The 26,014-nt window shown below is 46.2% G+C and overlaps 1 protein-coding gene across 1 annotated transcript in view; it reads left to right on the top strand.

Annotated features, from left to right (window-relative positions):
* The window catches only part of mcoln1a (mucolipin TRP cation channel 1a), a 50,450-nt gene that overhangs the window by 14,098 nt on the left and 10,338 nt on the right, over positions 1–26,014 (top strand). Inside the window, exons 3-10 of the mRNA XM_080216501.1 lie at positions 3,567–3,734; positions 7,248–7,404; positions 8,791–8,872; positions 15,213–15,309; positions 16,688–16,787; positions 20,964–21,073; positions 23,340–23,489; positions 25,410–25,511. Coding sequence (XP_080072627.1) covers positions 3,567–3,734; positions 7,248–7,404; positions 8,791–8,872; positions 15,213–15,309; positions 16,688–16,787; positions 20,964–21,073; positions 23,340–23,489; positions 25,410–25,511 — 966 coding nt within the window. The remainder of the gene's footprint in view (positions 1–3,566; positions 3,735–7,247; positions 7,405–8,790; positions 8,873–15,212; positions 15,310–16,687; positions 16,788–20,963; positions 21,074–23,339; positions 23,490–25,409; positions 25,512–26,014) is intronic.

The following is a 26,014-nucleotide window of genomic DNA, read 5'->3' as shown; positions in this document are numbered from 1 at the left end:
GCTGATCATCCAACTCAATTGCCTAATCCTGCTTTTTCCCCATAATCTTTGATCCCATTTGCCCCACGTGCTATATCCAGCCACCTCTTGAATAAATTCAATGTTTTGGCATCAACTACCTCCCGTGGTAATGAATTCCACAGGCTCATTACTCTTTGGGTGAAGAAATGTCTCCTCACTTCCATCCCGAATCCCGAGGCTGTGACCCCCCCCCCCCCCCCGGTTCTGGACTCCCCCACCATCGCATCTACTCTGCATCTACCCTGTCTAGTCCTGTGAGAATTTTATAAGTCTCTGAGATCCCCCTCCTCATTCATCTGAACTCTCTCACCTGGCCCACACAGCTGTTGGTGGATTGAGGCCAGTATCTAGCCAAGGTTGTGGGGTTTGGTTACTTGTTCTCCAGAATCGTGGTGATTCCTGGTGAGCGCCAGCAGGGCCTTTTCTTTTGTTCATCCATGGGATGTGAGTATTGTCGCCAAGGCCGGCCCCCAAGTTTATCCTGAGCCACATGTAGGTCAGACCTGGTAAGGACGATTATGTGAACCTGTGAAATGGAAGCCTTTGTCGGTGACTATATTGGAATTACAGATATGGCAGACCCTGCACCATAAAAATAACTTGAAAGCCCTTCGAGCTAGCTTGGCAACGTGTCAAAAGTGTATAAGCCTACTTGTGACTAATAAATAAACTAATTTGTTCTGATTAAATTCTCATTTGAGGCTTATCTGTCCCCTCAGGTGGATGTAAGAGATTCTAAGGCTTCTTTGAGGATGAGCAGATCTGTCCTCTCCAGTGTCCTGGCAAATATTTATCTTTCTGTCAACAACAAGAATGGTTTTCCTGTCACATTCATCTCACTGCTGTTTGTGGGAGCTCTTTGGGTACAAATTGTACGTCATGTTCTGCATTTCCCACATTACAACACAATTTATTGCAGCATGACCAGATTTCAAGAGCACTGCATTATCTGTAGATGTCCTAAATGCGTAAATACACCACAGAAAGGCAAGTCTGTTTCTAGTTTGCTTCACATTGTGGAGGTCAAATTAGGGTCAAAGGTTTCCAGTGCTAAAAGGTAAATTTAGGACAGAGATTGGGAAGTTATTGACACAGAGAGTGATTCGTGTACCAAATGGAACCTGGGATAATAGAGGAGAGATCCCTGGGATTATTTAGTTTGCGTTTTCTCTGTTAGTGTTTTTTTTTAAACAACAAAATTGATCACGGGTAACTTGCAAAGAAAGGTCCGAATGAAGATTTTCTTTGGTGCAGTGAATGGTTGGCATTTGATTTGATTTACTATTGTCACGTGTTAACACGCAGGGAAAAGTATTGTTTCCTCTGTGCTATACAGACAGCATACCGTTCATAGAGAAGGAAAGGAGAGAGTGCAGAATGTAGTGTTACAGTCATAGCTAGGGTGTAGAGAAAGGTCAACTTAATGTGAGGTAGGTCCCTTCACGGCAGCAGGGAAGAAACTGTTCTTGAGTCGGCTGGTACGTGACCATAGGTCTTGGCAGGAGGGTTCTGTAAGAAATAGTTGGATTTGGAGGGAATGCACTAGATGATTTTTTCACTAAATTGGTCCCTGGAATGCGGGGGTTCTCCTATACTGAGACACCAAGTAAGCAGGGCTTCTATTCTCTGGAATTCAGCAAAATGAGACATGATTGCGTTGAAACCAACACAGCTCTGAAGAGGTTTGATCGGGTAGATGCGGAGAGATTGTTTTTGCTGGTCAGGGGAATCTAAAACATGGGGATGCGGTTTCATTTCAGACTGAGATAATGTTTATTTGTCACAAGTACTCCTACATTAACACTGCAATAAAGTGTATGAATGTAATGAAACTCCCCTAGTCGCCACGCTCCAGCCCCTGTTCGGGTACACTGACGAATTTAGCACAGCCAGTGCAACTAACCCGCACACGTTTGGACTGTGGGAGGAAACTGGAGAACCCGGAGGAAACCCACACAGACACAGGGAGAACGTGCAAACTCCACAGACAGTGACCCAAGCCAGGAATCAAACCCGGATCCCTGGCGCTGTGAGGCAGCAATGCCAACCACTGTGTCATCGATGAGACAATCAGTCAAAACAGTTGGGAATCTTAGGAATTCTCCATCCCTGAGGGTTATGCACATTCCATTGTTGAATATGTTTTAAGGTTGGGATCGACAGCCAGATCTTTGGGGAATTGGGGGATGTGGGGAACAGGCTGGAAAATGGTGGTGAAGCCCAAGATTAGAGATGATGGTGTTGAATGATGGAGCAGGCTCCGTGAACCATGTGGTTTATTTCTGCCCCTATTTCTTATCCATATTGTGGGGGTGGGGAACCCGTGCTTTGGGAGGTGGTGGGCTGGGAACACCAAGGAAACTGAGGGAGATTTATTAGCATCAGGCACGCCATGGTGACAGTGGAACTAAACAATAACGGCACTGTTTGCATATGTCTGGGAAATACAGAAAGAAAAGCTTAGTTTCCATAGCTACTTACATTCCAGAGTGCTTTACAACCAATAGTGCACTTTTCATAGAATCACAGAAGCCCCACAGTGCAGAAGGAGGCCATTTGGCCCATCAAGTCTGTACCGACCACAACCCTATCCTGGCCCTATCCCCGTAACACATTTACCCTGCTAATCCCGCTCGCACTTGGGGGCAATTCAGCGTGGTCAATCTGCCTAACCTACACATCTTTGGAGTGTGGGAGGAAACTGGAGTGCCTGGAGGAAACCCACACAACAGAGGGAGAACATGCAAACTCCACACAGACAGTCATCTGGAATTGAACCCGGGTTCCTGGCGCTGCGAGGCTGCAGTGCTTGCCACCGTGCCGCCCACTTTTGAGGAATATTCAGTTGCTTTGGAGAAAATGCAATGTTGACTTTGCGCACTGAAAGCTCTCAAACAATGAGATAAAATAATCCAATTTAGTTTTAAACCGCTGTTTGTAATAAATATTAGCCCCAGGACCACGCAGGCTGAACGCCTCTCTGGCTTTGCACTCAGGCTGGTGAAACAGTTCCGTCTTAAAATTGATTTTGTATGCTGTTATTATTAGATTGGTGGACTATAGGGGCATTTTCCTAACAAGCCAGTCTTGTTCTTCCTGTCTTGAAGAGTCTTTCTGACGAGTAAGGACTGTTGTGTGACACTCAGCAGACACTGTCAAGAAGTCATGTGGTAATGACCGGATGTTCTGTTCCTGTGATACTGGCGTGAAGGGGTCAAAATTGGCCAGACAACTGGGGCGAACACCCTGCTCTTCAAAAGGACTTTTTCCCCTTTTGTCCACCAGTGAAGGTGGGGCATCCAGTCAACGCCGCATTCCAAATGACAGTGCTTCTGACAGTGCCGCACTCTCTCAGTACTGTGCTGGAGCATCAGCTGATATTTTTGTGCTCATATCCTGGAGTGAGACTTGAACTCACAACCTCTGACTCAAGAGGTGAGAGTGCAAGCAATTTTGACTTAAGATTAGTCTGCCCAAGTGACAGGCATTATTAAGGCAGTAAATGTATGTTTGTGAACTGATAACTTTTAATATTCTTTCCACAGTTAATCCTATTTGGGTTGAGTAACCAGATGGTAGTGGATTTCACAGAGGAAAACACAATGACCTTTAAGAACCTCTTCCTGAAGGACTATGTGGATGGGTCAGATTCTCCCTATGCTGTGTACACACAGAAGGATGTCTATGATTCTATTTTCTACACGGTTACGCAGGTTGGTGGCTGTTAGTGGAACTGGCTTTCTTTCTTTGGACGCTTGCCCAGTTTTCTCTCTCTGTTACCTGATTGTAAAAGAGGTATTTTGTAGGATCCAGCCCTGTCATGCTGGAACAAAGGGCTGCTCCACTTGAATATCATGCATACTCTCTCTGATCCTTGTGTGGCAGCTCTTGTGTATTCAACCCAGTCTTATCCCACTTTGCTGCTTCATCCCCACCCCCTTTAACATTCAGTCATGGTGGGAATCCCAATAGCACCAGGTCCAGCCCTTCCCCGGTTTTATCCCATGCTTAGTTGCCAGACAAGGTAGTTGCCTAATGAATCAGAGCTGGAATCCAGTGAGACATCCCCCTCGACCGGGATCTTGAGTTGATGTCACATTATCTGTAACCCCCACGACTTGCCTGGGCTTGCAAAATCTCACTAAGTGTCCTGGCTGGAGACAATACTCACCTCTTTAACATGTGCTTAACACTCTCTCCACTCACATTGTCTGCACCCTTAAGACTTGATTACTTGTAAAGATTTGCATTCTAACCATTATTTTGTAAAATGAGTTTGTGTCTTTATATGCCCTTTTTGTGAACAGAACTCCCACTCACCTGACCAAGCAGCAGTACTCAAAGCTAGTGGCTTGTGCTGCCAAATAAACCTGTTGAACTTTAACCTGGTGTTGTGAGATTTCGCACTGTATTTACCCCAGTCCAATGCTGGCATCTCCACATCAAGACATCCCCCTCCCCAGCTCGAGTCAATAAGAGACTGCATGAGAGTGACTAACTGACCCAGTAATGAAGTTGGCCAAAATCACAGAGCCCTTTGCAGCAAAATGGCTGACTGCTCTCCAGAGCATTATGTTGCTCGAAACAGTTTCAGCTTGTTACATTTGGAGGTACAAAGTTGAGGGCTTCAATCCCACTCCAGGATTTGTACGCTAGCCTGCAAAATGTCTTCGAGTACAGTACGGTTTGGGATGTGATTTGTATGTTCAAGTGGATTTTTAAAAAAAAACAAAGTCTCTTGTCAGAATTCAGAGGAGTGGCGGCAATGTCTCTAGTGTCCTGGCCAACACTCATCCCTCAACCATAACGTAAAGGAACAAAACTCCCAGAGCTCCAGGCCAGAAAGGATAAAAGTGGCAGTGAACCTTAGAAGGATATTAGGAAGGGTTACCCGGTATTTGTCATGGGATGAAGACCTTTCCCCCTCTATAAATTTTATTCTTTGTCTGTATTGTGCGCAAGAAACAACACTGTAAGAAATCTCACAACACCAGGTTAAAATCCAACAGGTTTATTTGGCAGCACAAGCTTTCCAAGTGTTGCTCCTAATGCATGTGACAATGATAAATCAAAGAGAATTCCAGAGTTTGAGGATTTGGCAACTGGAAGCAATGTTAAAGTTTATGTATTAGTTATAAGTAAGACTTACACTAACACTGCAATGAAGCTACTGCAAAATTCCCCTAGTCGCCACACTGTGGCGCCTGTTTGGGTCAATGCACCTAACCAGCATGTCTTTTGGACTGTGGGAGGAAACCAGAGCACCCGGAGGAAACCCACACAGACATGGGGAGAACGTGCAAACTCCACACAGACAGTGACCCAAGCCGGGAATCGAACCCGGGTCCCTGGTGCTGTGCGGCAGCAGTGCTAACCACTGTGCCACCGTCATCAGTGGTGAGTCAAAGGGATGGGGCAGTGTTTTGGGGGCTGGAGCCAAATCTTAAAAGCTTTTGGTTTTGATGAGATTGTGCATCGCGTAACTGAACCTGATCCAGGAGGAATTGTTCCCATCTCTAGTCATTGTCCTGCTAGTGACTGTAAGATGGTAGTCATGACGTGGAGATGCTGGTGTTGCACTGGGGTAAACACAATAAGAAGTCTCACTACGCTAGGTTAAAGTCCAACAGGTTTATTTGGTAGCAAAATACTTAACTGACGAAGGAGCAGCGCTCCGAAAGATAGAGACTTTTGCTACCAAATAAACCTGTTGGACTTTAACCTGATGTTGTGAGATGTTTTACAGTGGCTGAGAGATGCAGGCAGAGAGTGGTCTTGGCCAAACAGTGAGGAGAGAGTCAGCATTGTCGGGAAAGTGTGGAAGAAAGGTGGGGGGGAACCTAAACCCTGTGATAATCTCCTCCCTAGAGCCTCTTTGGGTTCTTATCTCCTGTACATTCTGCTTCCATGCACATCTTGTTGCTACCTTGAGCAATGCAGGAGTCTTGTGTAGTCTTATTATGTTCAAGGCTGAGATAAAAGGATCTTTAATCAGTAAGGGAATTGAGGGTTATGGGGATGAGGTAGGAAAGTGGAGTTGAGGATTATCACATCAGATCAGGCCAGTTATGATCTCACTGAATGGCAGAATAGACTTGCTGGCCCGAATGGCTTACTTTAGCTCCCACGTCTTGTGGCCTTAGGAGCAATGTAGCATCACCCATTGCTTTGCTTTCCCCCTCGTGCTGCCCTCCACTCCACCGGCTCTTTGTAACAAAGTCGCTGAAATTTTAAAATTCTGCCACATGGATTGCGAGAGCTCCAGAACCTATTTAAGACTCACGTCTCAATTGAGTAAATAATACAGGCTGACTCTCCCAATCTTTCAGGAGATAGCAGAAGGCCTGTCTGCCCTCTCAGCTGATGAAGGAGCAGCGCTCCGAAAGCTTGTGATTCCAAGTAAACCTGTTGGACTTTAATCTGGTGTTGTGAGACTTCTTACTGTGCCCACTCCAGTCCAACACCGGCATCTCCACATCATGACTCTCCAGTGGATGCATGAGGTGCCCCAGCACTCTTTCGAAATAGAGCATCACCCATTGCTTTGCTTGGGTTCAATTCTGGCCTTGGGTCATTGTCTGTGTGGAGTTTGCACATTCTCCCCGTGTCTGCATGGGTTTCCTCCGGACGCTCCGGTTTCCTCCCACACTCTGAAAGATGTGCGGGTTAGGTTGATTGGCCATGGTAAATTGACTCTAGTGTTGGGGATTAGCAGGGTAAATGTGTAGGGTTACATGAACAGGGCCTGGGTAGGATTGTGGTTGGTCAATGGGCCAAATGGCCTCCTTCTGCACTGTAGGGATTCTACGAAGAGAGTTTCAAGTAGCATCATTCGATCAGATCATTAAGACAGGTTATGTTAGTTGCTGCCATTTATGGGAGCCAGTTGCGCACATTGGCAGCTTAATTTCCTACACTACAACTGTGAAGGCCTTCAGAAATGCCTCGTTGGCTGGAAAGTGCTTCGGCAAGTCCTGGGATTATGAAAATTGCCGTGGAATTGTAAGCTGCTTATTTATTTACTGTGCTCTCTTCCCTGCTAAGTGCCCCTCGAGTGCTTCTCTCTTGATTGTTGAGGCGATTTTAAATAGTGTGCCCGGGTATTGACCGCAGTTATCACATTGCTTGACGGCCTGATGAGTACAGCAGCTTGCTCCTGCACCCCACCGGGTGGATCCTGAGCAACTGCGGTGCGGCTCACTCACAATGCTTTCTTTTCGTTGCAGTACCTTGCCCTGCAAGATATGTCTCTGGGTCGCTACGCCTATGTGTATGACAGAGATGAGAATCACACCGCCCTGCAGCTGTGTCAGCGCTTTTACAAGAAGGGCAGCATCAGCCCCGCAAATGACACCTTCAACATCAACCCCCAGGTGATCACAGGTGAGAGATTCGAGGGCTGTGGCACGTGAAGTTTTCAGGTCGCAAGCCGGAAACCGTCTCTTTCCCACCTGGCAGGCTTTAAAATTCTAGAGGATTTTCCACAGTAACTTCATTGCAGTGTTAATGTAAGCCTACTTGTGACACTAATAAATAATGGGTACAAACTGCATCCAGCCCCCCCCAGTATGTCAGCAGTTGAGATAGTTGGGGCAGCTAATGAGGAGGCAGTGGATTTGGACTGGGTTGAAGAGGGTGGAGGGCCCAATATAAGCCACTACAACCTGGTTCTCAGTTGTAAAATGCAGCAGTATGGTTTTTTACAGACCCCACACACTCCAAACATACCCTCTTCCACCTCCCGTCTGGATTATAGAATCCCTACAGTGTAGAAGGAGGCTGTTCGGCCCATCGAGCCTGCACCGACAATGATCCCATCCAGCCCTAACCCTGTATATTTACCCTGTTAATCCCTCTGACACTAATGGACAGTTTATCATGGCCAATTCACCTAAATCACCCATCTTTGGACTGTGGGAGGCACCTGGAGGAAACCCATGGATGCACAGGGAGAATGTGCACACAGATAGTGACCCAAGCTGGGACTCCCCATGGCATTGCACCCCATCTTGGGCTCGATCTTGGTCAAAAGGCCTGAATCTGCTTGGCTTCCAAGAGTTGGTGAGATTGCGTATTTTCAGCCGAATATGTTGGTAGGCAAGTCTCTGTTTATACAGTCCTGGGTAAACCAGCAGCAAGCAAGGGCGACACACCGGAACGGTAGTTAGAACACTGTTGCCTCACAGCGCCAGGGACCCAGCTTGGGTCACTGTCTGTGCGGAGTCTGCACTTTCTCCCAGTGTCCGTGTGGGTTTCCTCTGGGTGCTGCGGTTTCCTCCCACAGTCGGCCGTACTAAATTCTCCCTCTGTGTACCCGAACAGGCGCTGGAGTGTGGCGACTGGGGGAGATTTTCTCATTAACTTCATTGCAGTGTTAATGCAACCTTACTTGTCACTAATGAATACACTTATAAAAAAAAATTAACAAACCACTCCTTAAAGGGACACTGCAGCAAAACACGGTTTCCTCCCAATAGTGCTGGTTAGGTGCATTGACTCAAACGGGCACCAGAGTGTGGCGACTAGGGAGATTTTCGCAATAACTTTGTTGCAGTGTTAGTGTAAGCCTTACCTATGACTAATGAATAAACTTTAAATTTTAACACACAAACTGTGAAGAAAATAGAAGCTTAAAGTAATCAGTCGTTGCTTGTGTATCCTTACCCTTAATGCAGTTAACATTTCGTTAAGAATGCTGGGTGAGGCTAATGGTTTTACTGCAATGGAATTCTAACATTCTTGCCGGTAATTCTGCTTCTTTTCTTGCAGAGTGTGTGAATGTGAGTCCCGCCTCACACATCGACCCCAGAGGGACGCCAAAGTACAGGAACATGACACTGAAGTTCTACAAGTAATGTCACCCTTGTGTTAAAACAACATTTGTGATTATTATGTTGAGTGCAGCTTTGACTGGTTCTGAATTGCCAATGTTCAGAGCCAAGAGGTTAAGTTTGTGCGATGCTTGAGTTCGAGTGTTGTGTGCAACTTTGGCCTTTGCAGGACAGGAAGGATATTGAGGTTTGTGAGGGTGCAGTGTAGATCTGCAGTGTTGCTAAATGTATTCCAACTTCTCAGATGGCTGTAAAGTTTATTTATTAGTGTTACAAGTAAAGGTTACATTAACACTGCAGTGAAGTTGCTGTGAAATTCCCCTAGTTGCCACACTCAGGCATCTGTTCGGGTATACTGAGGGAGAATTTACACTGAGGGCCAATGCACCCTAACCAGCACATCTTTCGGATTGTGGGAGGAAACTGGAGCACCCGGAGGAAACCCACACAGACACGGGGAGAATGTGCAAACTCCACACAGACAGTGACCCAGGCTGGGAATCGAACCCAGGTCCCAGACGCTGTGAGAGAGCACTGCTAACCGCTGTGCCACACCCACTGAGGAAAGGGTGGGTCAGGATATAAACAGGCTGCTCAGATTAAGCAGCTATACAGAGCAGTTGAAGATTTTGACCCAAGGCAGAAGAGGTTTCTTCACAATGTATAGCTACAGATTCACTCCCAAGGTTAGTTGTTGAAGCAGAAATTGTGTAAAGATTCCCGAGGAGATTAGATAAGGGGACTAGGTGGGTCGGGGGGGGGGGGGGGGGGGGCGTAATTATGATTAACATTACTTGCTGGCTGGAAGGGTAAATGCTGATGTGGCTGTATATTATTGTTCGACTTGTGTATGTCTGTGTAGGAGGTTTTGCAGTATTTGTCCCTTCTCTGTGTCATAGGTGGCATGGTGGCACATTGATTAGCACTGCTACCTCACAGCGCCAGGGACCTGGGTTCGATTCCTGGCCTGGGTCACTATCTGCGTGGAGTCTGCATGTCCTCCCCGTGTCTGCCTGGGTTTCCTGCGGGTGCTCCGATTTCCTCCCACAGTTTGAAATACGTGCTGGTTAGGGTGTGCAGGCCGTGCTACATTCTCCCTCAGTGTGACCCGAACAGGCTCCAGAGTTTGGCGATCAGGGGATTTTCACAGTAACTTCATTGCAGTGTTAATGTAAGCCATTGTGACACTAATAAATAAACTTTAAGTACATGGCAATGCTGGTTGCCTTTGTCTTGTGACCAGTCACTTAATGAAATGATGTTGAATTTGCAGCACAGAAACAGCCTGTTCAGCCCACTTGGTCTATCCCAATGTTAGTGCTCCACACAAAGCCTTTCCTGATCTACTTTGTCTACACTGTGGCTACACTGTTTATATAGCCTGCTATCCCTTTCTCCCTTTGACTTGTCCAGCTTCCTCTTCGACAACCCCGTGTAGTAGCGAGTTTCTATCCATTCTGAGTAGTTATTTCTCCTAAATTATTTTGTCAGTGTCTATCTGCCCAGGTCTAAGAACTAGATATGTATTTTTATATACAATATGTATACATATTTTTAAAAAATCTACAGACAGAGGGCGTTATTGAAGAAGCTGACCCTCGCTATAGATTTCATGTTTCTGTCACTTACTGTCGTAACTCCTGCTTTTTTAACTCCTCTTTGGCAAGTCTGAGAAGTTCCTGTTTCTTTGCTCGATTGTGTGTACTGATGGCTTTCAACTCAGCCTGACAGAGCTAATACCTCAGGGATGATGGCACGTTTTAACTTATACACATCGTGTGGGAGCCAGCCTGGCAACTGCTCCTAAGGGGGAGCTGTAGTGGGCTGCCGTCTTAATCAGGCCCAGCTTACTCGAGACTTTGCTTTCTACTGTCGAAATCTCGACTTCCGAGTTTGACTTCAACATAAACGCACATTAACACAAGATACTTAACCGCCTGATTGTTAGCGAGGGGGGTAGGTTCTCGACACAATGGGCCAGAGACCCCAATCCACCGGACAAAGAAAATCATCCTGGTTTATACAGTTCTGCAGCTCACAGTCAGTTGACCTCAATCCAATCAAAAGTGTTACAAATGACATACTTTACGTGTTGATCCAACAGATCAGGGTGGTTCAGTATTTTTTCTATGAGCTCATGATACCTCGTGGGATACCAGAATACATCATCCCTAAGCCTGTCCCGTAGTCTCTTAGTCAGACATCATGTCTCTATTTTTGATAGCAGCCTCACAAAACATCCTCACTAAAACAGTCTCACAAGGGCATCCTTTAATGGATAAAGTGGGAGGTGGGGGGACTACAAAAACCATTAGTATTTTGTGGCCTTGTCAGTGAAGTTAACTGAATCTCTAAGGGATTTGATCAACTCATCTTGCCTTCAGGGTATTTCCCAATTATAGCCCTGATAAGTTTGTTTATTGCCAACATAATGAAACACATATAGTGCTTATCAGTTCAGTGACTGAGCTTTTTATCACTACCTACAGTTTCAAGAGGTGTCATTATGTTACCATTAATTCTTGTCAGTTCCTGCTAAGCCCCCTACCATAACTTTTTCGTTAGCTAAGACATTAATGACTTTCTGACTCTGTTTTGATTAGAAACTGTGAAGGCAGCTTTATTAAAACTCACTCTTGTATCAGCTGTTTCTGATAAGGCAATTAAGTCTCCTTTATGGCTTTCCAACAGTTGGGCGCGTTAAAGGAATGTATCTAACATGGTTTTGGTATCAAAAGGGCACTCTAACTGTGTATCAAAGTATCTTTGTTTAATTTCTAAAAATGTATAGAAGATATATTTATATGTTTGGACCAATTAAAGGTATTTCATGTACCTTTAAAAACTACAAAGTATTTAAAACACCTAATTACAATTACTAACAAACTTGCTCCCCATTGATGAAGTGAATTCTACATGTCATTTATTGAACAAAAGCCCGAGCAGTGTCTGCCAATCTTGTAGTAGCCCTTTTCCTTTCTGTCTTACTACACCACGCTGGAGTTCTGAAAGCAAGTAGACTCGGACAGCTGAGGTGTGAAGGGTTTCATTTGTGCAGTGTTCCTATGGTAAGCCGTTGCTGGTATTGCTGCTGATATATCCGTTAGTGGCGTACTGGCCTGCGGTGAAGCAGACCGAGCTAACGCCTGCTTCAGTCCCTGGCGTGTGTTACATTAACTGGCACAACCGGTGCTGAATGAGGACAGGGTGTGGTGCATCCGTTGGAAAATCTCCCAAAATATTTTGTCTTGGGCTGTCTTGAACAATGGGTGGCACAGCGGTTGGTGCTGCTGGCTCACAGCGCCAGGGACCCTGGTTCGATTCCCAGCTTGGGTCACTGTCTGTGGAGTTTGCATGTTCTCCCTGTGTCTGCGTGGGTTTCCTCCGGCTGCTCCGGTTTCCTCCCATAGTCCAAAGATGTGCGGATTAGGTGAATTGGCCACGCTAAATTGCCCCTTAGTATCAGGAGGACTATCTAGGGTAAATGTATGGGGTCATGGGGATAGGTGGGAGTGTGGTCAGTGCAGAGTTGATGGGCTGAATGGCCTCCTTCTCCACTGTAGTGATTCTGTGACATTGGCACCAATGTGAGCTGCATTTTGTGGCCCAGTCCCAGAGTGAATCTGCACCAGCAGGGGATGGGGGACCTGACCCCAGTAAGCTAGTGCCCTCAGGGAGGAAGGGACCTGTAGCCCTGAGAGAATGAGGAGTAACAGGGAATGTAACTGTTAAAGATCATCAAAGATCATTCATCTGATTTAAGTGAACCTTGAAGTGGGAAAATGAGAGTCCTAGCCTGATTGCACTAGTTTTAGATGACAGAGGACATTTAAATCTCTCTCATTTAAATAATTGGAGCTGGCTAATAATTATACTTTATTGCAACATCACAGATTTGTGCAAAATAACTGTTTGCTTTGTGTGTTTTGTGTCTGAGGATGATAATGTGTCTGAGTTTGACAGTCCCTGTTTTGTAAGTCACTGATGTCTCACTGAATAAATAACACTGTTCATTGTGAGAGTTCTCCTGCATCCCAAGCTCCAGATTCAGCTCCTTGTCTGTGCTGAGCTAGCTGACCAGAGTCTGCATTTACCCTGATGCTAAAACTCAACCCACGGCTCCTGGGCACAGAAGGGGATTAACTGGCCCTGATATCTGCTCAGATTTGTGAGATAATAATGTTTCTCACACTATTGAATGGCTAGTCTGGGTTCACTTAAATATAGCCACCTGGGTATTAAAAAAGCGCAATGGCCATTTGATCCATTGTGCCTTTGCTAGCTCTTTAATAGAAATTGGATTTTACTAACCTGCGTTTTCTCCTTTGTCTAACTGCCACCGTTAAAGCAAAATTAAAGTGTGTTTATTAGTCGCAAGTTGGCTTTCATTAACACTGCAATGAAGTTACTGTGAAATTCCGTGAGTCGCCACACTCTGGCACCTGTTCGGGTACACTGAGGGAGAATTTAGCACTGCCAATGCACCTAACCAGCACACCTTTCAGACTGTGGGAGGAAATCGGAGCACCTGGAGGAAACCCATGCAGACGTGGGGAGAACTGTGTAGAGTCCACACTGTAAGGAGTCTTACAATACCAGGTTAAAGTCCAACCAGTTTATTTGATAGTAAATTCACAAGCTTTTGGGGTTTGTCCCTTCGTCAGGTGAAGCGAGAGTCCACACAGACAGTGACCCAAGCCAGGAATCGAACCCAGGTCCCTGACATCATGAGGCAGCAGTGCTAACCACTGTGCCACCGTGCCTCCCCAAATAAGTCTTCATTCCCTGTCTGGGAATTGAACCCGGGCCGCAGTGGTGAGAGCACTGAACCCTAACCACAAGTGGGGCCAATAAAACGACCTGGAACAAAGTAAACGCTGACCATTAACCCCCACCCCACTTCACCGATAGTTTTCCAATTCACTTTCCTAAAGTTACTGTGGTGTGTGTCTTCACCAGCCTTTAAGATAGTGTATTCAATGGCTGGAAAAGCTTCAGATGCAGTCAGTTATTGGAGTTTGTGTGGAGTCTGCACGTTCTCCCTGTGTCTGTGTGGGTTTCCTCCGGGTGCTCCAGAGTCCTCCCGCAGTCTGAAACACTGGCTAGGTGCAGTGGCAATGTTAAATTCTCCCTCAGTGTACCTGAACAGGCACTGGAGTGTGGCGACTCGGGGATTTTCAGAGTAACTTCATTGCAGTGTGAATGTAAGCCTCACTTGTCACTAATAAATAAACTTAATAGCTATCAGACTGTGTTTGACTGTGGGATGGACATCATCACCAAGCCCAACCCTGACCTTCCTTGACATCTTTTCATTTATACTAACTTGCTGATGGCAAAGCTAGTTTGAGTCCCTGCGTGGAGGAAACCCGTAAGAAGTCTGACAACACCAGGTTTAAGTCCCACCGATTTATTTGATAGTAAAGTCACAAGCTTTCAGGGTTTGCCCCTTCCTTGGAAATCCTCTCTAATTGGATCCGGCAGTTTGCAGTGTCGATGGTAGTCATGATGTGGAGATGCCAACGTTGGACTGGGGTAAACACAGTATGAAGTCTGACAACACCAGGTTTAAGTCCAACCGATTTATTTGATAGTAAACTCGCAAGCTTTCGGGGTTTGCACCTTCTTACTGTGACTTCTTACTGTGTTTACTCCAGTGCAACGCCGGCATCTCCGCATCATGACTACTATCGGAGGAAACCCACACAGAAATGGGAAGAATGTGCAAACTCCACACGGACAATGAGTGAAGGCTGGAATTGAACCCGCAGTAAAGCAGTAGTGCTAACCATTGTGCAGATGTGGCATGGCAGGAACAGTGGGCATTGTGCTTCTCCAATGTCTTTACATTCCCCAAGTGCACATCATTATCACTGCAACCATAAAGGCACCAAGTGACCTGCCAATGAGATTCATCAACTGGAAAAGCTTCCACTCTCTCATTGTCCAGCTGGTCTGCAACCGTTACAAGAGCTTCCACCGCATGTCATTTGCTTTCCTGGCAGCTGTCGTAACCTCCTTCATTCCCTAGCAGTCTTGGTTGTTTCAGATCTTCATTTCAACTCCCAATGCATGTAGACGGATCCTAAAGGACAAAGGGATATCCCTTCATCAGAATGACAGGGAGTGGGAGAGCTTGATCTTGGGTTCAGATATAGCTCGGCACAACATCAAGGGCCGAAGGGCCTGTACTGTGCTGGTCTGCTCTATTGACCCCCTCCTGTATTGTCAGAGTAGACCACGGATAGAATCTGAGCATTTCTCTGTGAAAACTCACTGGGCAACAGCAGGCGAGCAAAGGTTTTAAAAAAGACACTCGCAGCCAGCCTGTTTAAACCCATTCTGCTTTTGTGCTTTCAGGCTTATAGATGTCTCCATAAGGTTTAAACTGAAAGCCATAAACATTCAGACCATTATCAATCACGAAATCCCGGATTGCTACACGTTTCAGATTTTAGTAAGTACGATCCGTGTTCTTGTTTTGTGAGTAACCCGTTCCTCTCCCTGCACAAGCAGAACCCAGTGTTAATCTCTTTAGCGTGTTAACGCAAGTAAGAGCTGGTTCAGCTGCTCACGTGATGGAGCAATGGTGAAGGAATTAACTGGCAGTGTGGCAGAAAGCTTCCACAAAGCCCTAAATAGCTTTCTCTTTCACTGCTCTGCTATGATTGCGTGGTCATGATGTGGAGGTGCTGGCGTTGGACTGGGGTAAACACAGTGAGAAGTCTCACAACACCAGGTTAAAGTCCAACCGATTTATTTGATAGAAAACCCACAAGTTTTTGGAGTTTGCCCCTCATCTAACGAAGGGGCAAACCCCAAAAGCTTGTGAGTTTGCTATCAAATAAACTGGTTGGACTTTAACCTGGTGTTGTGAGACTTCTTACAATGATTGCGTGGTTACAGCTTTCCAAACACTCCCACTGCCGCCACCACCACTATCACCCAGAAGGACTAGGGCAGCAGAGGCATGGGAACACCATCACCTGCATGTTCTCCCCGTGTCTGCGTGGGTTTCCTCCAGGTGCTTTGGTTTCCTCCCACAGTCCAAGAGACGTGCTGGCTCAGGTGCGTTGACTGTGCTAAATTCTCCCTCAGTGTAGCCGAACAGGCGCCGGAGTGTGGCAACTAGGGAATTTTCACAGTAACTTCATTACAGAGTTAGTGGAAGCCTTACTTGTGACTAACAAACTGAAAAGTTTAAAAGTGAAGTTCATACATTAGTGTCCCAAGTAGGCTTACATTAACACTGCAATAAAGTTACTGTGAAAATCCCTTAGCTGCCACACCAACACCTGTTCGGGTACACTGGCCGAATTTTCACAGTAACTTCATTGTAGTGTTAATGTAAGCCGCCACTTGGGACACTAATAAATAAACTAAACTAAAAAAATCACCCTGACTTGGGATTATAACTACATTCTGTCACTGGGTCAAAGTCCTGAAGCTCCATATCCAAGGTGTGGGTGTACCAGCACCAAGTCTGCAGATTTCACCCCCACTGCGAGTGGATTTGGCTGAACTCAACTGGGGGAAACAGGTGGACTCTTTGAGCTGCAGAGGAGGTGAAGCATCATCCAGCTTTCCACTAATGCCTACTCCTGGCTATTGCTGAGTGAATGCACAGGATCAGGTGTAGCTGTGATGCCTTCTGCAGTTGAACAGCTGGCTGTTTGGACTCTTGAACAATAAGTGCAGCATTTCGGGGCAGACAGAATCCATGATCTCCCCTCGCTCGATGGCATATTTAGATGTGTAGGGTGGGGAAAAGGGGGTTGTGGTGTTGGGAACATTTGATGAAGAAATTGTGATGAATGCTTTCTGTTGCTTTTCAGATCCTGTTTGATAACAAGGCTCACAGTGGCCGGATAAAGATCACCCTCGATAATGATGTGATCATTAATGAGTGCTCTGATCCCAGTGTTTTTGGATATGGTGAGGATATCTAATAAACAAGCTTGTAAACACAGAATTCTGCTAACTTTAAATGGGTAACACATCTTCCAGGAGAGCACAGGATTAGTTTGGGGATTGGTACTTGGCTATGGGGAGAGAACAGGGCAGTGGGATTAGGTTGAGGACTGACACAGGGCTATGGGAAGACTGTGGGGCAATGGGATTAGTTTGTGATTGATACAGGGCTATCAGGAGAGCAGGGCAATGGGATTAGTTTGGGGATTGATACATGGCTATGGGGAGAGAGTGGGGCAGTGGGATTAGTTTGAGGATTATCACAAGGCTATGGGGAGAGAACAGGGCAGTGGGATTAGTTTGGGGATTGATACAGGAGTATGGGGAGAGAACAGGCATTTTAGTTTGGGGATTGATACAGGGGTATGGGGAGAGAACAGGGCAGTGGGATTAGTTTGGGGATTGATACAGGGGTATGGGGAGAGGACAGGGCAGTGGGATTAGTTTGGGGATTGATACAGGGATATGGGGAGAGTGTGGGTTGGCAGGATTAGGATTATTGCAAGGCTAAGGGGAAATACTGGACAGTGGGATTAGTTTGGGTTTGGTTGTGTGAAAAGTATGTGAGAGGATGATTAGTTTTGGAATATCTGATACACCTTGCTACCTCTCCCCTACTTGCTCCTTTCAGATGCTTTTAACCTGATTCTTTGACCAAGATTTTATGACTTGATATCGTACGTTGTTTTATATTGCTGCTGTGAAACCCTTTGCAATGTTTCCTGACACTAAAGACACTATAGGTTAGTTGCTGTAACACAGAGATAATGGCCAAAAGGCTACCTCCTCGGCTGTAAGTCTCTGCTTGTCTGGGTTTCTGCAACTGATCATTCAGTAACTCTGACACCACAATGGTGTCCGTGAAGCTATCTTTGGGTCATAGCTACCCTGCCAAAACTCCCCACTGTGGCCCATGGCTGAGGATTGGTCATTCTCACAGTGCAGCCAGAGTGTAATTGGCCATCAAAAGAATGAGGGGGGGATTTAATCCCTGCAGCGATAACACAGGACCTCTGCTTTCTGTGTGATCCAGTTGCCTGCATTTGTAACGGTTCTCCTCCCACAAATGCTGGCACATCATTTTTATTTATTTGTGGGACATAGGTGTTGTTGGCTGGGCCAGCGTTTATTGCCCATCCCTAGTTGCCCTTGGAGGGCAGTTGAGAGTCAACCACATTGCTGTGGCTCTGGAGTCATATGTAGGCCAGAACAGGTAAGGACGGCAGGTTTCCATCCCTAAAGTACATCAGTGAACCAGATGGATTTTTCTGACAATCGACAGTGGCTTCATGGTTATCAACAGATTCTTAATTCCAGATATTTTTTATTGAATTCAAATTCCACCATCAGCTCTGGCGGAATTCGAACCTGGGTCCCCAGAACATTAACTGAGTTCCTGGATTAATAGTCTAGCGATAATACCCCTGGGCCATCACTTTCCCATAATGGTTCCAATGGCACTGACAGCCCAATGCCACCTTGCCCAGGCGGCCATTCATAACTTAGAGATCCTGGGGAATGTCTCCTCCTCACCTCAGTACACACGAACCGTGAGACCAGCCGGCTGTATGCAGCCCTACTCCCAGTGGAAACCAGGCTGGATACAGAGACGCTCGTGTTTATAAGACATCTTTCGTTCCAACATTCCAAAGTGCTTCAGATAGCAACACACTCTTGAAATCTCCTCACATCAAATAGTTGCACACAAGCTGCCTGCCCATCTGAGGGAGCAGACTAGGCCTCAGTTTAAACGTCTTAACTGGGGGCTTCCCAGATGGGAGAGGAGATTCTGACGATGTGAGGCAGCAACGGTGCACTGGGTCTCCAACTGGGAGGCCCCTTTTAAGTCTCTGCTTCACGATGGTCTAAGTGACTGATAATTGACACCTGATTCCTCTTCCAAAAATGTCATTGAAAAAGTAGGTTGCTAAATATCCCTGACGATTAAATTCATTCTTTAGTTCTCCTTCCTCACCCCCACCACTACTCTCTAATCCCTACCAACCAGCCTTGGCAACTTTTGACAACTAACTTTGAAGGGCGTTTGGGCAGCTCTAGCTTAATGGAAAGATTCAAAGTGTAGAATTTACTGCCACTTCAGCATTATTTTGAGCATTAGTCTTGAGTACATTAAACATTTACAAAACAGTTATTCATAGAAACTGGGACTGTTACTGACTTCCCGTGCTGTGTAGCTTCCATTGCACATAAAATATTTAACCCAATTCCATTTCACCCCATCATACCTGCGACAGACATAAACTCTAGCCACCCATTCTAATGCAACATTCTAGAACTTCATTGCAGCGTTAATGTAAGCCTTACTTATGACGAATAAATAATCTTTACTTTAGAACCCAGTCTGTGGCCTTGCAACGCACAGCACTTACGAAACACAGAAACCAGAAGCAGAAGTAGGCCATTTGGCCCTTCAAGCCTGCTCTGCCACTCATTTTGATCATGGCTAACCATCAAATTCAATATCCTGACCTTCACCCTCCCCTCCCCCATATGCCTTTAGCCCCAAGGGCTGTATCCAATTTCTTCCTGAAACCACACAATGTTTTGGCCTCAACTACTTTCTGTGGGAGTGAATTCCACACATTCACTACTCTCTCTCTGGGTGAAGAAATTTCTCCTTGCCTCAGTCCTAAAAGGGTTACCCCGTGTTGTCAAACTATGACCCCTAGTTCTGGAGTCCCCCACCATTGAATCCACCCTGTCTAATTCTGTTAGAATTTTATAAGTTTTTATGAGATCCCCTCTTCAGATGCAGACCCAGGTATCATTTAAAGAAATTGAACTTTTCCTCAACTTGGTGAACTCCAGGCCCCTCCTGCCCTCTGGATGAAAAGGCTTTTCCTACTATCCCCGCTAACCCTTCTGCCCCTCTCGTTGGAAGCTTCATTCTCCCACTGCACCCAGCTCCTCCAGGGACCAGCCTGCACTGGACCCCAGCCTGGCTCCAAACGGCCTCTCCAGGTATGAACCAGGTTTTGCGCTACCTGCCCTATTGGTGGAAGCAGGTTCAGTTGTAAATTTTGCAAGAGGATTGAGTAAGTACATGCAAAGGAAAAAATGTGCAGGGCTCTGGTTGAGGAGCCTGAGTATGGGAATAGTTGGCTAGCCTACTGCTGCCATTGGAATAGTGGAGGTTATGTTATTTTTAAAATTGTATTTGAGTGTCACAAGTAGGCTTATATTAACAGTGCAGTGAAGTTACTGTGAAAATCCCCTAGTCGCTACACTCCGCCACCTGTTTGGGTACACTGAGGGAGAATTTAGTATGGCTAATGCACCTAACCAGCAGGTCTTCCAGACTGTGGGAGGAAACTAGAGCACCTGGAGGAAATCCATGCAGACATGGGAAGAATGTACACACAGACATTCATAGAATCATAGAAACCCACAGTGCAGAAAGAGGCCATTCAGCCCATCGAGTCTGGACTGAACATAAACCCACCCAGGCCTTACCCCCATACCCCTACATATTTACCTGCTAATCTCTCTAACCTATGCATCTCACGACTCTAAGGGGCAATTTGTTTAGCATGGCCAATCAACCTAACCAGCACATCTTTTGGACTGTGGGAGGAAACTGGAGCACCTGGAGGAAACTCACGCAGACACGAGGAGAATGTGCAAACCCCACACAGACAGTGGCCCAAGCCGGGAATTGAGCCCAGATCCCTGGCACTGTGAGACAGCAATGCTAACCACTGTGCTACCATGCTGCTCTATTAACCAGGATTATTGCGTTATTTACTGCTCCAACTGGACAAGTGCAGGAAAGTGGGATTTATTGGTTATTGTCGGTGTAGACTCGACGGGCCAGTTGAGAGCTGCTTGGGCCAAATGGTGGCCCCCTTTTTAGTGTGGATAACTGTACCGGGTGTTACATTTTATTTTTAAGCGGGTGACTCACTTATTGAAGTCCCAGTGGCAGCTCTGAGTACTACACATGTGAACCCTAATAGCCTCTGAAACCTGAAATTGGAGAGTTGCTGAAAGGCTGCACACGTTTCTGTTTATCAAGGCCTAACACTGGTTTTATTCATACTTCAAATTTTTGTTCATTTAAAAGCTTCTTACTTCTCTCTCTCTCTCCAATTCACCCCAATCCCCGGACCCCCACCACAGCTAACAGCGATGCTGGCCGACTGATCTTTGACATATTTGTCATTCTACTCTGTATGCTGTCTTTTGCCTTGTGCGTCAGATCGATTATCCGAGGGATCATGCTGCAACATGTGAGTACGCTCAGGGTTCTATTATTCAGTACTGTGGGGTGGCAACAGCGGGAACCCAGAATCGAACTCATGGGCTATATCAGCTCACGTGCGTGTGTGTGTCAGTCTCAGACGCGTGCTCTCCCCTTGCGTTTCTGACTCGCTCCCATGTCCTATGTGAACTCCTGTCATCCAAGAGCTTCAGAATATTCATCAGTCTTTGACTCTTTTCTTTCTCTGGAGCGTAGGAGGCTGAGGGGCGATCGTATTGAGGTCTGGAAAATAATGAGGGGCACAGATCAGCTAGATAGTCAATATCTTCCTAAAGGTAGGGGAGACTAAAACTGGAGGGCATAGGTTTAAGGTGAGAGGGGGAGAGATACAAAAGGGTACAGAGAGGCAAATTTTTTCACACAGAGGGTGGTAAGTGTCTGGAACAACCTGCCAGAGATAGTAGTAGAGGTGGGTACAATTTTGTCTTTTAAAAAGCGTTTAGACAGTTATATGGGTAAGATGGGTATAGAGGGATATGGGCCAAATGTGGGCAATTGGGATTAGCTTAGTGGTTTAAAGAAAAGGGCAGCATGAACAAGTTGGACTGAAGGGCTGTTTCCATGCTGTAAATCTGTATGACCCTTTGTGCAGATTCCGATTCGGAACACTATGATTCTGTTAGCAGATGGAGATATCTGCACATTGTTGGGAAATACCACATACTGGGAGTTTTATCCAACATTTTTATACAAGATGATTTGGAAAATGTTTGTGCATAAATGGTGGATTTTAAATCTAAGTGTGTTCTGGCACATCTTTAAAGAAGGATCTGCGTGAGCGACGGGGAGCTGCATCTGGTGGCACAGTGTGCTTCTGTAATATCTCCTCGGGATCAAGGATAACTCTTTCCATTCATGGGCTGTTGCTCTCAATATTTGTTGCCCGTGCCTACTCACCCTTGAACTGAGTGTCTTGTGGACCATTTCAGAGGCCATTTAAAGAGTCAACCACATCGTTGTGGCTCTGGAGTCACGTGTAGGCCAGACCGGCTAAAGACGGCAGATTCCCTTCCCGAAAGGCCCCTTCCCGAGAGGACATCAGTAAACTGAATGTGGTTCCACAACAATCACCAATGGTTTGATGGTCACCATTTTGGGGGCTAAAGGGATCCAGGGATATGGGAGGAAGGGAGGGATCAGGATGTTGAATTTGCTGATCAGCCATGATCAGAATGAATGACGGAGCAGACTTGAAGAGCTGAATGGCCTACTCCTGCTTCTTGTTTCTATTATACTTCTCTTTGGGATTTAAACCTTGGCCTCTAGAACATGACCCTGGGTCTCTGGATTACTAGTCCAGTGACAATATTATCACTTTGCCTGATTCAGTGGTTCTGAGATGGACAGTGCCGTGTTGGCTAAGCTAATGTTTGTGCACCATGCAAACCTCTCTTCCTGTTTCATCTAACCATCTAATGAACTAGACTTTTTACAGTTATTTTCTGACTGAAATCTTCCTTTGGCTGACCTGCTAACCCACGTGCTTGTCATTTGACTAAAGTAGATTGAAACTGTACATTTGAAACAATCTCCACGTTGTAGGAGGAAGGTAAGGGGCCTGGAGAGGGTGCAATAAAGGTTCTGTAGCATACCACTAGAACTGGGATCATAGGGAAGGATTGGATATGCATATATTCAAGGAAGGATTTGGGGGGGGCGGGGGGGGGGGGGGGCAGTTTAGATCAGAGTTGAGGAGGAACTTCTTCACTCAACGGGTGGTGAATCTCTGGAATTCTCTGCCCGTTGAAGTGGTGGAGGCTGCCTCACTAAATATTTTTAAGACGTGGGTTGATGGGTTTTTGATAAGCGAGGGGATTAAGGGTTATGGGGAGAGGGCGGGAATGTGGAACTGAGCCACGACAGATCAGCCATGATCTTATTGAATGACGGGGCAGGCTCGAAGGGCTAGATATCCTACTTCCTGCTTCTATTTCTTATGTTCTTACGCAGGGTTTTATTCTATGGAAGAAGGTTTTGAGGGCTAACCTAATAGAATCAGGCAAGGACCAATGTAGACAAGATTTCCCCACCTGAAGGAATATGTGATACCTCTGTGTTGTCCATCCATCTCGGCAGAGTTTTGACACTTTCCCACCCCCAGATCTGGCATTCTCGTACCGCCCTCGTCCTGGATCACTGGGTGAGCCTGATGTGCCGAGAGATTTAAAACCATGGATCGCAGAGTAACCCCCCCCTCTCTCTCTCTCTCTCTCTCCCCTTCCCCCCACCCCCAGGAATTTGGGAAATTCTTCCAACGCAAGCACGGGAAGGAGGTGTCATGTTCCACCCGCATGGAGTTCCTCAATGGCTGGTACATCCTGCTCATTGTCAGCGATATTTTCACCTTCCTGGGGACAATCATGAAGATAGGAATCGAGTCCAAGGTAATTTGTCCGAAATGCACCCTGGACCCCGGCTTCCCCAAGTGCTGGGACGGTTAGAATTGGAAAGGGTAGCGCTTGCGACCGCTCGGCTGAACGAATGGGTGGCAGTGGTTAACACTGCTGCCTCACAGCGCCAGGGAGCCGGGTTCGATTCCAGCTTCGGGTCACTGTCCACGTGGAGTCTGCACATTCTTCCCATGTCTGTGGGGGTTTCCTCCAGGTGCTCTGGTTTCCTCCCACAGTCCAAAGATGTGCAGGTTAGGTGGATTGGCCATGCTAAATTACCCCTTAGTATTCAAAGATGTGCAGATTTGCTGGATTAATGGGGTAAATGTGTATGGTTATGTGGATAGGGTGGGACTTTAAAAAAAAATTTTAAAGTTTTTTTTTATTAATCACAAGTTGGCTTACATTAACACTGCAATGAAGTAACTGTGAAAATCCCCTAGTCGCTGCACTCCGGCACCTGTTCGGGTACGCCGAGGGAGAATTTAGCACGGCCAGTGTACCTAAACAGCACATCTTTGGACTGTGGGAGGAAACCGGAGCACCCAGAGGAAACCCACACAGACACAGGGAGAATGTGCTAACTTCACACAGCAGTAACCCAGGTCTCTGGTGCTGTGAGGCAACAGTGCTAACCACTGTGCTACCACTAGGTGTGAGGTGTGTGAGAGTGATGAAATGATGTGGATGTGCCGGCGTTGGACTGGGGTAAACACAGTAAAAAGTCTGACAACACCAGGTTTAAGTCCAACCGATTTATTTGATAGTAAACTCACAAGCTTTCGGGGTTAGTCCCTTTGTCAGCACTCTCCATTCACCTGACGAGACTAACCCCGAAAGCTTGTGAGTTTACTATCAAATAAATCGGTTGGACTAAAACCTGTCAGACTGTTTAGAGTGAAGGGCAGGGCAGAGACATAGAAACCAAAGCAGGGGTAAGCCATTCAGCCCTTCGGTCCTGCTCTGCTTTTCCTTCTGATGCACGATGTGGAGGTGCTGGTGTTGGATTGCAGTGGGCACAGTAAGAAGTCTCCTACACCAGATTAAAGCCCAACAGGTTTATTTGGTATCACAAGCTTTTGGAGCGCTGCCCCTTCACCAGGTGAACCATTTTGATCCTGCCTGATCATCATCATTAATGTCCTAGTCTCTATGTTGGATTCTAAAACGTGACTCCATAAATTGTGTTCAATGGGATGTTTTTTCGGACAGTTGGTACAGACCTGATGGGCCAAATGGCCACCTCCTGCACAGTGGAGAGTCTATGGAACGTGGAGTGTGGTGTTGTGATCCACACTGCTGCCTGGTGGAGCCTTGTGGTACTGTAACTATCGTTGCAAAATTCAGTGCAGTAAAGTTTTACAAAGTACCTCGATCATATTGAAACATCTTGGCGCAGTGTCTCTCGTAAGGAGAGGAGTGTACAGTTCTGGTCACCCTATAATAGAAAGGATATTACTAAACTACAAAGAGTGCAGAAAAGATTTACTAGGATGCTACCGGGATTTGATGGATTGAGTTACAAGGAGAGGATGGATATACTGGGACTTTTTTCTCTGGCGAGTAGGAGGCTGAGGGGTGACCTTATAGAGGCCTATAAAATAATGAGGGGCACAGATCAGCAAATAGTCAATATCTTTTCCCGTAGGCAGGGGAATCTAAAACTAAGAGGTGCATAAATTTAAGGTGAGAGGGGAGAGATACAAAAGGTTTCAGAGGGGCAATTTTTTCACACAGAGGGTGGTGAGTGCCTGGAACAAGTGAGCAGGTTATCGCTGAGAGAGCAAACTGGGCCTTGGTTTATTATCAGTAAACTTTGCAATTTAAGCGATTGAAATGTTTTTTTTTAAAGCACTCACTGTTCCACACCTTAACAACCCTCACCCATTATGAATCTCTGGGTTTATTTTTCAGAATTTTGCATCCTATGACGTTTGCAGTATTCTACTCGGAACCTCAACCCTGTTGGTTTGGGTTGGAGTTATTCGCTACCTGAGTTTCTTTCAGAAGTATAATGTAAGTGTCAACTTTGTGCATCACCGCAGAACGTGGTACAACCTGAACTGTCATCAAACCAAGAGATTAGACTGTGGCCTTTGGAGGCAGGCGCTTCACCCTGATGGTACATTTTCCACTGTTCAAATCAGACAAAGACTGAACTGTATCTTAACCTCGTCGACCCTGCTTTATTCCACACACCTCTCTCAAATCTCTCAATCCTGGCTTTGATCTGTAAGAACTAGGAGCAGGAGTAGGCCATCTGGCCCCTCGAGCCTGCTCCGCCTTTCAATAAGATCATGGCTGATCTTTTTGTGGACTCAGCTCCGCTTACCCGCCCGTTCACCGTAACCCTTAATTCCTTTACTGTTCAGCTGGTCACCAGTGGGATCAGAATTCCCACACTCGCTGATGTGAAGCTGTCATCACCCTTTTTATTCACGTGTGGGACATGGGTTTCACTGGTTGGCCAGCACTTATTGCCCATCCCAAGTTGCCCTTGGAGGGCAGTTGAGAGTCAA

The sequence above is a fragment of the Carcharhinus amblyrhynchos genome, chromosome 33 (genome assembly GCF_965287045.1).
Source record: "Carcharhinus amblyrhynchos chromosome 33, sCarAmb.v2.hapA, whole genome shotgun sequence".
NCBI lineage: Eukaryota > Metazoa > Chordata > Chondrichthyes > Carcharhiniformes > Carcharhinidae > Carcharhinus > Carcharhinus amblyrhynchos.
The sequence above is the reverse complement of the archived record's forward strand: the minus strand, read 5'-3'. Positions and strand labels throughout refer to the sequence as shown.